This window comes from Trachurus trachurus (genome assembly GCF_905171665.1).
Source record: "Trachurus trachurus genome assembly, chromosome: 1".
Classification (NCBI taxonomy): domain Eukaryota; kingdom Metazoa; phylum Chordata; class Actinopteri; order Carangiformes; family Carangidae; genus Trachurus; species Trachurus trachurus.
Window position 1 is genome coordinate 17,226,004 of NC_139891.1, and position 15,784 is coordinate 17,241,787.

A 15,784-nucleotide genomic window follows, 5' to 3' on the forward strand; every position below is an offset into this window, starting at 1 on the left:
CATTAAGATTGACGGGAAAGATGACTACAAAGGGTGAACCCATTATGCAGGCTCGTGTTCAGATGTGTGAAGTTCAGTTACATTTATAGTTGACAAAAGAGTATTATGATAAAAATCTGTACTTGAATCCCAGCTAAATGAAAGATTCAATAATCAAACTTCTATGACACATTGGCCTCCTGGTTGATGAGGGGGTTGAGATCCAGCTTTGTTTTCTCTAGAGCTGCAGTCTTAGCCCTCCGTGACGGCCGTACTGTAGGAACTGACTCTGGAACATTTTCTCCATCACTGTTGAGAAAAACAAAGCTTAATGTGAAAATTATAGTGTAGTATAATGTACGACGGTTTCATTCAACATGTTCCCTGATGCATAGATGGGAATAACAGGATAGACTCACCTTTCCTCTGATGACTCTGCCCTCCTGCTTTGCTTTCTGCCTCCTTTAGCTGCACAGACTCTCCTCTGACCTGTACACACAAACACTCAGGTTACCTCACAGTGCTGAGTCAAGTTCTCCTCTCAGGTAGACAAGAGCTCTAAAAATACACGGGCACCATCAACAACTGCAGTTGGAGTTTGCAGAACCTGCATTACCTCTTTTAGCTCTGACGGCGGATTTAGGGTGATCGTCTGTCACACCGTCTGTGAGAAAAATGAAAGACAGAAAATTCACATTTTTGCTATCTCTCTCTCTCTGTGATTTGTATTTGTTTATTTTAAATAATTTGGCTTAACATCTCCTAGTCTCCCTTTGATAAGGAAAAACATCTTATTTGAATAATGATGCGTTGCTAAATTCTTCAACTTAGGAGCACGTGTAGGTGGAGTGGGATTGTAATCCTAGAGGAAACACTGTGCTAATAAGGCATAATCCTTTTACAGGAGGAGTTGTTGCAAGCGTATGAAGTATAAATCTAGTTAGACACAGAGAAGCTATCATTGGTCACGGATGCTCAGTGAGATGCCAGGTGGTCTTTTATACAGTTTTTCACCATGTTTGCATATGTACCATCTGCATTGCCATCCAGTGGCTGTAGTGCTGTGGCATTCAGGAGCTCGGCCTGTTCTTTTGAGTCCACCAGCTGATTAAGTATCTTCTCCAGAGCACGGAGACAGATCCGATCCTTCACCACCTGAGAAAAAAGGACAACATTATTCACAATTAGATATTTTTCAGAAACTGAAGGACAGTTTTCACAGTTTTCTGACATTTTACTGTTCAAATGGCTGCTTTTCACTGTATGTCAACCAACCTGTACAAGCTGTTGCAGCAGAGTCTGCAGGTCTTTTCTCACAGTTTCCTCCCTGCTGAGTTCCAGGTTGCAAAGAGTCTTGGCGTAGAGACGAACCTCAGGGGCCGTAGGGTCCTTCAGAATCTCTCCACAAATGCGCACCGCAAAATAGTCATGGACACAGACCTCCTAATGACATGCATCCAATACATTCAATTAGTTTTTGCCTTGTTAAAATGTTATCCAATTGTAAACACCTTAAAAAAATAACTGTGATAAACATCTCCTTTAATGTGAACTGAAGCATTCAAGAGAACAATTTGCAGACCTCATCTGTGCTGAAGAGCATTTGTGCGAATAGAGCAATATAATAATATAATGAGCTTCAGTGAGCCAATAAAAACATGACTACTAATAAACGGTAAACAACACATTAGTCTCAGTAGACGTTTCTTACCTCTGTGTTAGTTGAAGGTTTAATAAGTGCACTGGGGCGGGTGAGCTCCACCAGCAGCTCGGCTACATTGTTAACATCCACTTCAGCTAGTGGAGAGGTGGCTGGGGCGTTCATCAGAGTCCATACAGTCGGAAGGAAACTCTCCTCCACAACCTCCTGGTGGGCCCTAATACACCCAAAAGGCCCAACTCCATATTAGTTTGTATTGCATCGTTAAACACTTCACCTAGGCAAGCCGTGGTACTCAAGAGCAGGATTGCTAATACTGGATTGACAGTAAATTAACCACATAGCTCATTGTGTGTGAGAAAAATGTGAGACCTGCTCTCGCGGGCATAGAGCTGGAAGAAGACGCCGAGACAGTGTCGGAGGCGGGTGTCGTCCTCAGTGACTGGGTTGTACCACAGCAGCACCAGACGGGACAACATCTTGGCACTGGAGATTCGGCCATTATACATGAGTTTGGCGAGGCCCTCTGCCGTTTCTGTACGCAGCTCAGACACCTGAAATTTTGAACACACAAATGGCTCCATAAAGCTGCTTTTTTTCTTAAACTTCCTAGTAAAACTAAACAGATAGTTTGGTTCACTACACAACTCACCTCGCTGTCCAGGAACTCTGAAAGCATCACGAGGATACTCTGCGCTGTGTCCTCGGACGCCTTCTCCTCAGCTACTGGTGGGGCGTCCTCCTGTCGGTCTGGTGACTGGGGGGGTGGGGCTGTCTGAAGGGCAGCTGTTTCAGAGAGCAGCTGGAAGCCAAACAGCAGCAGCAGGTCAATGATGGCCCGCAGAGCACTGAGTCGAATCTTCACCTCATCCAGTTGGGCAATCTGAAACACAAACGCATACAGTATTAGTACTAGCAGAAGGAAATGTACTTTAGGGTTTTAAGGTCGGCAAAACCAAAAAATACTAAAACATAATTTCCAACTTGGGCCTTTCAGTACCTACTTAGGCAAGTTTTTTTTTTTTTTTATCACAGATTAAGACCTCATCTCTGTGGATCTGTGGTATCTGGAAAGATGTTGCTATTGAGTTTATTAAGTGCAAATTTCAAGTGTTTCTTTCACTAGTGGTCAGGTATACCACAAAACTGTGCAGTGTGAATGGCAAAATCTCAGAAACTACAATGGAAACTGTTTGCACAGGAAAATACAAACGGTTGTTTTAATTATTCAATTTTTAGGGAAAATAGCAAACTGTCTGAAATATTTGTTGCTTTCTTTATACAAGTATGCCAAATAATTTTGAACCTGTAGCAGAAGGACCATGTGGGCTTTGGCCAGCTCCTTGCTGTGCAGGGTACTTGTTCCCAGACACAACACGGCCATGTTGCGAACCGCAGGGTGAGCATTTGCAATACTGGGCAGGACCTGACAGAGAGAGAGAGAGAGAGAGAGAGAGAGAGAGAGAGAGAGAGAGAGAGAGAGAGAGAGAGAGAGAGAGAGAGAGAGAGAGAGAGAGAGAGAGAGAGAGAGAGAGAGAGAGAGAGAGAAATAATAACTTCAATCAACCTCTGACCAACTTGATTTCACCAACGGGAAAAAATGATGAGGTGTGAGATGTGGGTACATACCAGTGAGGATATTAAAGCACTTATGGTTGGACCAATTCGTGTCTTCATGTTCAGCTGCTTCAGCAGTTCAGCACACATTGTTAAGCACCTCAGAAGAGTATCTGGGTCATTCTGAAACAGAGTCAACACAAACATACAACTGAGTCAGTTCCTTTTTTTTTTTTTTAAGTCTCAGAAGGAAAATCGCTTACTACTGAGGTTAAATAACATGGAAACACAGAGGCACTGCTTCCCGTTTGGTTATGTACCTTCTCAGTGCGGACCTCCTTGTCTGCAGGCTGGTTGCTTGCTGCGATTTCCTGGAGGATCAGGTTCCTGTGATTTTCAAGCTCTGTGATGGACTCCTTCAGCTCAGCTGCACGGCTGAACTCCTGGGCAGTGATACAGTCCTCCAGGGTTTGTTTAGCCTCAATGATACGCACCTTCACATCTGCTAGCTGGAGGGGAGGAGGGGCAGAATAGTGGTGGAGATATAAACAAAAGAAGCGAGAGCTATTCCTAAGCTGAAATGCACTCCAGAGGGTTCTTGACTATTGAGACAAACGACTGCACCTTCTCTAACAGGAAAAACAACAACAGCTGAGGCCCTGGGCCAGGTTACAACCCTCTAGAGGGTACTTTGCTGTTACTCACTGAAAAGCGGAGAGAGGGAGAAGGAGAGCAGGTGCACTGGCGGGATGGAAGCTAAACACCTAGGCTAGGATTCACTGCATCTGCAGCTGTTTGGTCTCCAAGATATTATACCTTGAAGGTTAGTTGGAGAGTAGATGGATCGACAGACATGAACCCCAAGAACCTTAACTCATTGAGTGCCAACCACGTAATTTCTCGTTTTTCGTTCCCATGCGTTGAGTGCCAACAACGTAATTTTACGTTTTTTGCTTTTTTTTTAAATTATGAAAATAGACACTTTAATACACATTATATGTAAATTTGGGGACTCTACGACGAGGAGAACTGAAATAGATGACGATCAAAGTCACATGACAGCGTATGATCTGGAAGTTTTTATCATAACTCGGCTTCTGCAAACGAGTTCTGCATGCAGATGCAGCAGCTGCTCTGCTCTCACCCGCGCTGCTGCTCCAGCTGCTCGAGCTGCTCGGAGCAGAAACAGGAAGCTCTCAGCCGACAGTCCGCCCGGTCTTCAGCTGGAGCAACACCGTGTCCTCCCCAAAGTCCTCCCGCGGTAAAATCTGATGGTCTCTGGGCCAAAGCAGACCGGCATCACCGACCCGTACCACAGAAGGACCGCGACCACCGGCGAGACCGGTCTTCCCGAGCCGCGGTGGCCGACTGACCCTCACGCTCCGCGGCGAGAAGCTGTGACACGGCACGGTGCGTCTGTGTTATTGTTGTTTAGTGGCGCCCCCCCCGCCCCCGCTGGTGGTTTTGTGAATAGAACAACCATTGTTGTATATATTTATCTTATACGAGCCCTTTGATCCAGAAATGCGAGTGTGAGAAGAGCGACAGACACAAACAGCGCACCTTTCATAAAAGACGCTCTATCTCCTTTTCTAGAAAAAAAGGAGGGATTTTGGTGAAACCCAGCCATGTTTAGCTTGACTTTTCTCAGGAACGGAGGCACGTAGAAACAAACGGTTTGTGGCCACTTGAAGCATTAAGTTAAACCTTTCAATTGAGCTACAGTATGTGTTGGTGGCAATAATATAGAATACACTGTGGCTCTACATAAAAAGTCAAAAATGGTCTAAATTGCCGGTACACTTGACTAAAACTTTGGAAAAGAGCGCGGCACTCAATGAGTTAAGAGTCAGAGACAATCCCTGAGTGTTTTTTTTTTTTTTTTTTCCTGTTCTTCTGTAAGATGCAAAATAGGCTGTTGGGGAACTGGCTTTCACTGAGGTCAAGTAAGGAAAATGTAGTAAAGAAAACTGATAAAAACAGGAAAAACTAATGAACTTGGATGCACCAAGGAAAGCCCAGATTGGTGTGAATGATGTGCACCTTCCTCCCCACGTGTTAAACACATGCTATCCCTCCAAATAGGAACCAGATGGAGGTGCAACAGGATGAACAAATAGAAACAGACAAGGAAGGAAAATAAATGGAGCACAGAAGATTGTAGATGAGCGTAGATCAGAGGAGAGACAGAACTCAAAAAGATCAGAAGATTATGTTACCTAAACATTAGATAGAAGATAGAGTTTGGCATGTAAAACAAAAACACACACAGCATACATACATCATACATACAGTTATGTTAGTTAGTTGAAGAACAAAATTTAGCAAGTTTGTTAATATATTAATGATATAAGAAATCTGAATATCATGTTGTATTGTAACAGTTGATATTTGTCACTTTCTATGAACTTGGACTTTTCTACTGGATGAAAACTAGTGCTGTGCCAATGTGTAATGTTTTCATCAATACAAAAACCACTGAGGTCATTGGGAGGTATCACACAATCTAATTTCCTCTGGGTGATTTCGGTTGGCAGAGTGTTGCCCACCTGGAGCTGCTGCCGGCGGCTCTCGTTCTCATCCACTGGCAGACTGGCCTCCGTGATGGGCTCCCTCACATCTGAAATTATTTCCGCCACCTGTGCAACACACAGAATGTGCTCCTTTAGACATTTCATTGGCATAGAACATTTTAATTTTGTAACATTTCAAATAAAAGACCTTTGGTAATAAAGTGTGCCCATCTTGAAACATAGATAAATAATTTCAGCTTCTCTAACTGGTGAACAAAATTCAGAAAGAACATCAATATATGCACATTTTCTTTTGTGAGTGGACAAGACATTCAACTATAACATACAGTCTGGATACGTCGTTGGTCATCGGGGATGAGGGTCAGGAGCTTCTCAGTGAGCAGGGAGACCAGAGAGGAGGGGGTCTGTGGAAGAGCCAGCATCTCCTGCAGAACAGCCAACACACACTTCCTACAAAGACAAACAAAATAATAAACACTATAGCAAACTGGTACAAAAAAATGTGACTACTTTCCTCCTTCATGACAACAGTACAGAACTTTATTTGTTATCTAACTCACTCACTTAAACTGAACTATTTCAAATTGGACAAGCCTCTTTGCTTGCCACAAACCAGCATGCACCCAAGTCTCATGCACAACTTTCAAGCCCTTCAAAATGGTGTCAGGGAAAGTAAAGACTCACAATTCACTGTCTACATTTTGCACATTACACTTGGAGGTTAACCTTCAATGCACAAAAAAGGATTGTGCATTCAGAGGAACATGGCCATTTTTGCCCCAATGTATACGGCCAGTGTGCAGTTGTGTGAAGCTTAAGAGGCACACTATAAATTGTGACACTATCCCCATATTTCAATTATATCACATCATCATGTATTAATTCAACCATCTGTTTATCATTTTACCGGCTCTAATCTTACCTGCCACCCTCCTCGTTTGTGTCCAAGCATCCGACAAGATGGATGAGCTGCTGAGAGATGAACTCTTTAGTCATGACCAGCTCCAGCTGGTTGAAGTCGGCCCTCTGCTCCTCTGACAGCACCGGTACCGCCTTCAGATATCTATAACAGTCAGAAGTCAAGAGTCAAACACCGGACAGGTAACAACAAGCTCTCAGGGTAGATTAGATATTATTCAGCTATAAATATTACTATTCGGCAAAAACTAAATTTAGACTGCTCTCATTTGCCCAAGTGACAGTAGAAGAAAACAGAACATCACAACCATATAATATTACAATACTGTAGCTGAACACTGCACCAGCACTATTAACAAGCAACCATAACACACAGCTGCACTAGGCACTGATTCATACAAACCTTTCTCAAAGAGAATGATAAATGCACTTAATGAGCAGATATGTGTTAAGCATGCCACTCAAATACAGCCAGATTATTCACACTGTAGCATCATACACATTAGGCAGATATGATATTCAAGTCAATAGAAGATTACAGTTCATCTAGTCTCTTGACTTGAAGCACACACTGCATTGCAAAACCCCTTTTTTTTTTTTTTTTTAATCTCAACCACAATGACAAGTCTTCATAATAAATACATGGCTTTTCAGATCAAATGCAAAAATGAGCTACAAAGATAAAACATTACAATGAATTCAAAGTTGTTGCTGTGATAAGAGCAAACTAATGCTCAAAACATCCCCTGAGGCAGTGTTCACTTGATCACAGCTGTTTTTGAAGAATCTGGCTTTGATCTAGTAAATAAAAACACACTGACCTACAAGAGCACTGAGCATCGACATGAGTTGTTTACTTATTTGGCAGGGATGAGGTCCTTCTATTACTTCATAATTAGGTTAAGGTTTAGCCAGTAGTTTTCCACACCATCTAAGCAGTTAAGTTAGACTTGAGTTAGCCACACAGTTACATACAAGAAGTGCTCCTCTGAGAACACGGGACATGCCTTCAGATACCTGGAGTTACAACATGGTTATGGCAAGTGAGTTAGTTCCTCTCAACATCAGCAAACTGCAAAATTACTTAACTTTAAAACTACAGTATATTTACTTCTGCAGGCAGAAGAAACATGTTGAGAACATAACACCATCTCCATTTAAGTCAATGTGGCAAACATGTTAGCAAACACTTGCTTAATTGCACAAATGTCCAAATCCACCATTGACCGTTTTAGCTTTCTAGGAGACATGTCCATCTTATATATATATAAATAAAATACGCTGCATAGCTACACAATGAGCTGAAAGTCACTCCATGAAAGCTCCATAAGGCAGAGAGCTGCATTTTGAGGTGATAATTCTCTGTCGGTTTTCTGAATTTAATAATCATTATTATTATTTATCACAAAAAAAAAAAAATCAATAATTTGCAGTCTGCTTTGCAATTTACTCTGGAGGAAAACATACAGCTGACAAGAAAACTATATAGAAACGGATATACGGTAATCCAGTCAGAATGTTTTGTCTCTCACCCATAGAGGTAGTTGGCGTAAGTGCCAGCGTCGGGCAGCACTTGCTCCAGCATTTCATCACCTTCATCTCCTTTAGCCTTGATAAACTCACACAGAGCTCTCCAGTGAAGCACATTCTCACAGCTCAGAGTGTCCCCTGGGATCAGCTTCCTGTTAAAGCACACATTATATTATTATTATCTCAAACCTCAAGTATTTTATCAGCTATGTGACGAGACAGAATTGGAAGTATGCAATCATACCTGTTGTCGAGCAGCTCTTTGTCCTTCAGCAGCTCCTCAGTGGGTCTGTTTTTGAAGATGGCTTTCAGTGTGTCCAGAGCTGTTTGGGCACAGTTCTCTACATCGAGCCTGTGAAGCAACTCTATGACGTTACCATCCAGCCGAAGCAGCCAGGCCGGCAGTAGACGACAGCAAACCACTTCCCTCACCGCTTCTGCAACGCACACGGCCAAACAGAAGAGCAGACATTTAGAACTGATTAGCAGATTTATTGGCAACCGTTTTCAATTATTTTTTTATCTACACCATTTTTCAAGCCCCCCCCCCCAAAAAAAATAACTATGGTTCTAGCCTCTCAAATTAAAATTTGATGACCCCCCATTTCCTGTCTCTCTGTCCTGTCCATTAAAGGCGAAAAAGCCCCAAAAAATATACTTACATACAAAAAAGGACCTCTGCCTTTTCAATCCTTTCCATTTCCTTGCATTTAATAGACATTATGATTAGTTCATATTTTGATGATTAGTAATATTGTAATTAAGGCTGCATTATTGCAAAGTAATAAAAAAAATCGCACTGGACTGGACATCATACTTTTTTTTAGTTTTCATTTCTTCTGGAGCTTTATTTGAAACTTAAGCTTACTGGAAGTGCCCAAATTTTAAATCAGTGTAAAAGTAACACACGCAGACACAGGGGCACAGAAATCATCATTACCTGAGGTTTCACGAAGACCCTCCTGCAGGAGACTAACTCTCTGTGCAATGGTCAACGCTTTAATGTGAACCTTTTCAGCCAGAACCTTAAAACACAGAACAAAGATAAAAAATGTTAGAGAAAACCGCATTTTTAACATTTAACAAAAAATTGTGTCATCTGTATTGATATACTTGGCATATGTTTATACAGATTAATGTGACAGCATGTGTGTCTACCTGGTAAGCTAGCTTGCGGACAGTTGCTTTGATGTCTCGGGTGCGTTTGAGAACTTTAGGGAGCGTCCATGGGGACATTGCAATGCAGGAGAGAACTGCACGTCGCACCTCAGCGTTGGTATCATTGTCCAGAATCAACATGTATGCTGAAAAGCAGAAAGAATCAGGAGATTTGTTTAAACAAAGAGCATACACAAATAATAAAACAAAACAAAAGCTCTTTCCAGGCCAAAGACTGAAGATTAAAGATAAGATAAAAAAAAACAGGGTCATGAAGTGATCAGGTGAGCGAGAACACTGTGCCTAGTCAAAAAAGTCCCACCCTCAGTCTCTCATGGTCCCTGAGATTTGCCGTCAAAAGAAAAATCATAAAAACTTTTTGCATTTAGGCCTACTTGTTTTTCTGTAAAATTCAAAAAGAAAAGAAAAGAAAGCTGGACAAGAAGGGAAAAAACAAACCTTTAATGGTGGGACACTCCGGATCTTGTGGCTGCTGCAGACGGGTCATGGCCAGCGCAGCCTGAATCCTCACATTGGGGAACTTGTCAGTGACACGGATCAACATGGCTTGGTGGATGTGATCAAAGAGGTCATCGTCAATCTGGGCATTCTCTGCCATACTTCCCAGCAACTTGTTGATCAGCTGGCACACGCGGAAACGCACTGCATGGCTACTGGCTTTATGGTGCTAAAAAAACAACAACAACGAAACAACAACAAAAAACAGTTAAGTAGAAAAGGCAAAGGTTTGGGAGAAGAAGTTGAAAAAGAAGAGCAAAGATGAGGGAGAAAGAGACAGACAATACAGACAGAAAACAGAAATGGACATGGATTGAAGGAAAGAGGGCAAGCATAAAGGGGTTGAGTGTCACAGGAAAGTGTAGGAGATGGAGTTCAGCGAGAAGAGAAGGAAGACAAATGGGACAATAAAAGATGTGATTAGGAGGAAGAAGCTGAGACAATCACATCAGGGCTTCTGTGTTCACTTAAAGGACCAGTACGTAGGATTTATGTAGCATAACATGAGGAAGTATGTAACATTAGAGTATGAATACTGTATTTAGCACACACACACACACACACACACAAAAATGATATTACCTCCAACAGAAAGTTGAAGATGAAACTTAGAAAAGGATGATCTTCCTCGTTGTCTTCTTCCTCCTCCTCCTCTTCCGCCTCCTCCTCCTCCTCCCCCTCCTGTTTAGGTGGAGACTGGAAACTTGTGGCGAACCTCACAACAAACTCAATGACGTTTTCAACTGCAGGTTCACGCTTGTAGACAATCATGGCATACTTCAGGTAGCTGACAAACTCCTCGTGGAACGGTGTCTTATCCTCAAGCTGAAGTAGGACATGGAGGTTGTCATTAGGAACAGACAGGCTTCAAACAATACGCTGCACACAGAACCAATGCCTGTTTACTGTCTTTATATGCCTGATCTGCAAAGTGAAACCCCAAGCAAATACTCAGATGTGAGAGGCTGCAACCATATAGGCTACTCTTTGGTATTTCTGCATAATACATTCCAAATAGCTGCACTTAATTTTCAGGGAACAGACTGAACATCTGGGACAATTGGCCTAACCCTTTTAACAATATTAAATGTCTTAAATAGGAAATAGGAAAAGTTTAATACAAATGTTTTACATTAATAAACACTTAATCCATCCTTCATGTCTACCCACAACCACTGTTATGACCGTGTCATGACCAGTGACCTAACAGGACCTACCTTGTTGTAGCGGCTCTTCAGGCTCGCGGTCAGCTTTGCCTTGTTATTGTGGCCCCTCTGGGCGCGCTGAAACGCCTCTTTAATGCTTATTTCGTTGTCTGCAGCCATCTTTGCACCTTACAAAACAAAAACAAAAGCACAGGCTCACTCAAGCCGCAAAGGAAGATTTTCACAACTGGAAAGAAAACCACCAACGGCGACTTGTTTGGCATCAGTGCCTCATTAACGAGAACCAAAGCCCCACCTAGATACAGCTCCCACTGAGGAAACCACAGGAAAACAACGTAGCCAAGTCAAGTCCTATGAGACTAAGTTCCTTAGTGACACTTTACAACATCCTTTATCTGGGCGATAAACCCGACATCGTATTACAACAAAGAATAAAAGTTAAGCCGAGTCTTGTAAAAAAAAATTTACCCTTTCTTCCGTTTCGCTCTCGTACACAGCACTGCCGCTCGATTTCAAATTCAACTGTCGCCAGTTCTCGCGAGAACTGCTTCTTCTTCCTCTTATGGCTTTCCGGCGTTCTAGACCCACCACTGCCTCCACAGGGCAGTCTGGGTATCACCTACTGGGCAACTTACCAGTTACCACTAGGGGTTCACGCCATGGTAACTGAGAGAGCGAGAGAGAGAGAGAGAGAGAGAGAGAGAGAGAGAGAGAGAGAGAGAGAGAGAGAGAGAGAGAGAGAGAGAGAGAGAGAGAGAGAGAGAGAGAGAGACACACACTGATTTACACTGCATTGATATTTTACAGATCAAATAATTTCTTCGTTAATTGATATAATCAAGACAAGATAATTATAACAAAGAGATTAATATTGATTCTTTCAGATGTTCATCATAGCATAGCATCAAATTGTTGTTGTTGTTATTATTATCAGTAGTACTGCAATAATATATAATATATAGGCTATATATAATATAATAACAATGTTAATAATATTGATATTATTATTAGTCATAATAATAATAAGAACAATCACAGTTTGATTGAAATTAACAACAAATTAAAAAAGAAATCAATTATATCATACCACTAATTGTGATATGTTTCAGATCCCATATCGACACATTATGCACAATTTACACTACTGTGCAGCCCCTGCTCATTGTGTGGCAGCAATTGCAGCCATCTCTGCAAATCAATTTACTGTAATATAGAGTGTACTCTGTTGGGATGTTTGCTGTGGACCTCCATGCATGGGAGTGAGGGATTATCTGAGAGGGGTATTATCATATCAAATATTCATGCTGGTGGATATAGAGGGGCTAAAAGTCTCTCCATTAGTCCATATACCTACTATGTCACAAGCCAAAAAGAGGTTAATAAAATGGCCTCTAGTGCTTCTGTACATCAATATGATGTGCGTGTGAAGGCAACCAAATTCTGGTTGTGACCATTGTGACCATGGATCTAATATAATACATCCATGGTTGTGACCCAGGCAGGGTTATCAGTTAGCAGAGTGGGCAAATGCACAGGGCCCAAAGACCTCCATAGTTAAGGCCACAATGTTCCTGTGAGTGCAACTGTATTTCTTTGCACCTGATATTACCACATGCATTGTTATCTAGCGTTAAGGCCTCAATGTGTCTCAATAACATCTAAAGACAAAACTTTTCATAGTTGTTCCAAATTGCCATTTGAGTCTTTGTAGTCACAGCAAATCCTTAAAAAGCCAGTTTGGGTGTTGCTGTGCTCCAAGGTACAGTAGATAGTATATCAAAGGAGGTTAAATCGAAAGCAACTGGACTTAGTTATTTGTCTAGGAAGACGTTTCACCTCTCATCCAAGAGGCTTCATCAGTTCATGTACGCAGCTGACCAGGCTGGGACTGGTCCAACTATCTGGTGTGGAGACTCACTATTTAACCTCTTGTGTAAATAGTGAGTCTCCACTCTTCGATTTAACCTCCTTTGAAATACTATGACCTGGACAAATGAGAATATGCACCGGCTTATAGTAGATAGTATAGTAAAACTGAAAAAATCAACATCTCTTAAATCTTAAACTTTCATGCCATTAAAAACCTGGCAGTCACTTTGTGATGCAAGCAAGACTGTTGGATTGTGGTCTCAGAAACTGTTGTCCAGCATAATCTGAGATTAATTTGTTTATAATCAAACAACAAACGCACTGACACCAAAAATCTGGATCTTAACACAGGGATGGTGTTTGGTTTTCAGAGTTTATAATCACTGTCATGCATAATCTGCTGTGTATACTGAGACTAAGGAAGACATTGGTGTTTAGGTACAGAAAGTCTGATGAAAAGGTGCTGTTGAGGTGCATTATGGGATGCAGGAACCTTATTCTACAGGGACCTCTGCTTCTTTGATGCTGTTTTTGTTCTTAGAAGAATAATTTCAGTCAATACTATCCACTTATGAATTTACTAGCCTATATGTGTAGGCTTTTTTCCCAAGAAAAAACACACCTATAGCACTTTTTCAGTCTTACTGAGCACTAATTGCCTGACCAATACTTGCCACATTCAATCAATTTAGCACACAAGCATTAATAAAACACAAAAGACTGCTGGGATGTTTCTGTAAACATTCTGTTGAGCTGATTGTGCCAGTTTATAATTCTGGATTTGGGTTAAACAGAGTCAGGGGATGCTTAGCTGCTGGGTAACCCTTATACGGGTTAATCACATCAACAGTCAAAACCTGTTTCCCCCCACAATCAGCACATCTGCTTTGCTACCGCCATCCATGCTCTCAATTTATTGCTCTCTGCACTAATTAGCTCAGTGTTAGTTTTGCCTGGCTTCACAAACACTTTCTTAGCTGCTTCAGTGTATGTAATCCCTTGAGGAACTTGCAGTTGCTGCATTTCTGCTCTTTCACTGGCCTCACACCCCCCGTAGACAAAGCTATGTTTCCCTCCACTATCGCAGCACATAAACTTCACACTTTCATCATTAATGTGCATTTGGCATACTGCCACAACATGCCATTGCTTTTGGCATTTAAAGCACCCAATACGTCTTGGAAAAGTCTTATCTCTTCAAATTTTGACACAACCATAGTCAAATATTTAACCATTGAGTCGTTTTGGGCATTTTCATGTCAATCTGATGTAGATTTTACTCATGACCTCTGGAAACAGCAGGCTTGGTAATGCTAAAGGACTTGAGAAAGTAAAAGTTCTTGTTACTTTGCTCAGGACACTTCCCATATATATTTCAAAGAAACAACACACACAGGCTGTGCAATGGTAATCATGGGCTGCAGTGTGGGTGTCTTCCACCATTGAATTCTGTAGTCTAACAGAGACTGCAGAAACACAAGGAAAGCCAAGAAATGGCAGGAGGGAAGATTCAAGAATGAAAGTCAAGACCCTGCAGAAACCCAGACTTCCACCCACTGAACATCTCTGGAGAGAGTGGCAGTCCACTGACAATCCCCATCCAACCTGACAGGGCTTGAGAGGATCTGCAGAGAAGAGTGGCGGAAAATCCCCAAATCCTGGTGTGCAAAGCTTGTTGCATCATGCACAAGAAGACTTGAGGCTGTAAATCCAAAGGTGCTTCTAAACACTTGTCAATGTTGATTTCTGTTTTCAATAAACTGTGTATATGGGGGGAACTGCAATCGATGCTGGATGGTATGTCAAATACTGTTGTTTTTTTTTCAGACTTATGTGACATTGCATCAGTTTGTTTGTATTTTTGTGCTAGTGCTGCAAAGGTTGTTGAAGAAAAAATCAGATATGATAGCACAACCAGGCCTTTTTCACTCTTGGATTTGTCTTTGTAATAGTTCAATTCCTTCATCCTTTGGTCTCACAGTTTGATAGTTTTGCTTTCAAACATTCTGGCCCTCAATGACCTTAATCGATAGACAACCCTCTTGTGATTAATGGAGCTCAGTAGTAGCCAACTGATTAATTTAAAGCAGTTTTTTATGACTAATATTTTTAAAACTCTGGGCACCACCTTAGTTATTGGTGACTAAACTTGTCTGGTGTTTCATCTACAGCCCTTCGGGTCAGAAAGGTTCATCAGGTCCTGTGTGATGATGAATGGGAGCCTGCATCATTCAAGTAATTTCCACATTATAGTCTAAATAGCTGCAAAAACTGAGTATGATTACAATTTTAATTTGTTTGACTCTGACATGATATGAGATAGACATGCCAAGCCTTCACCACTCTATCTCTTTAAGTCTTTATGGTCTTTCCTAATGTTTGACATCAATTCTCCAGCATGCTGCGTGTTGTATAGGCAACATTTGCAGTGGTGAGTTGTTGACAAAAATGAAAAGTTAAAAAAAGGGGGGGGGGGGGTCAGATCAGGATGCAGGCATGAGTCCAACAATGATTACTGCTGATTTCTCAAAAAAAAGAAAAAAAGGTAAAGATTAAATTTTATTCATAAAAATAGTCTAATTAAAAGAATGAAGATGAAGTTATATATTATATTATAAAATAAGTTATATATTATAGATACTGTCAGGTTGAAAAAACAGGAAAACTGACATGCATGTTCGTTTATTCCAAGAGAGGACAAACAACGACGTTCCGGTTAACTATTTATTAAATTGGATCATCAAACGAATCAGATACAAAAAATTCTCCTGTTCAAGAAATCGCAGTCTGCAAGCAGTTAGCTGCAAGAGAGCGATAATTCTCTGTCATCTGCTCCTGACAAAAGAGTTCAGAACAACTTACATAAAGACAATCACTCAGGATTAACTTGTTTA

The 15,784-nt window shown here is 41.4% G+C and overlaps 1 protein-coding gene across 1 annotated transcript; it reads right to left on the bottom strand.

Annotated features, from left to right (window-relative positions):
• Nucleotides 1-104: 104 nt before the first annotated feature.
• On the bottom strand, nucleotides 105-11,532 carry ncapg (non-SMC condensin I complex, subunit G). The gene is made up of 22 exons (XM_083969583.1): nucleotides 11,490-11,532; nucleotides 11,073-11,188; nucleotides 10,438-10,680; nucleotides 9,796-10,024; nucleotides 9,337-9,482; nucleotides 9,119-9,203; nucleotides 8,423-8,615; nucleotides 8,181-8,330; nucleotides 6,653-6,793; nucleotides 6,057-6,180; nucleotides 5,746-5,835; nucleotides 3,517-3,705; nucleotides 3,269-3,379; nucleotides 2,946-3,065; nucleotides 2,292-2,522; nucleotides 2,012-2,193; nucleotides 1,691-1,856; nucleotides 1,255-1,422; nucleotides 1,011-1,134; nucleotides 596-643; nucleotides 399-468; nucleotides 105-288 (listed from the first exon to the last, which is right to left on the bottom strand). Exons 2-22 carry the CDS (start codon nucleotides 11,178-11,180, stop codon nucleotides 162-164), a joined length of 3,045 nt encoding a protein of 1,014 aa, XP_083825709.1. The 5' UTR covers nucleotides 11,181-11,188; nucleotides 11,490-11,532; the 3' UTR covers nucleotides 105-161.
• Nucleotides 11,533-15,784: the final 4,252 nt, after the last annotated feature.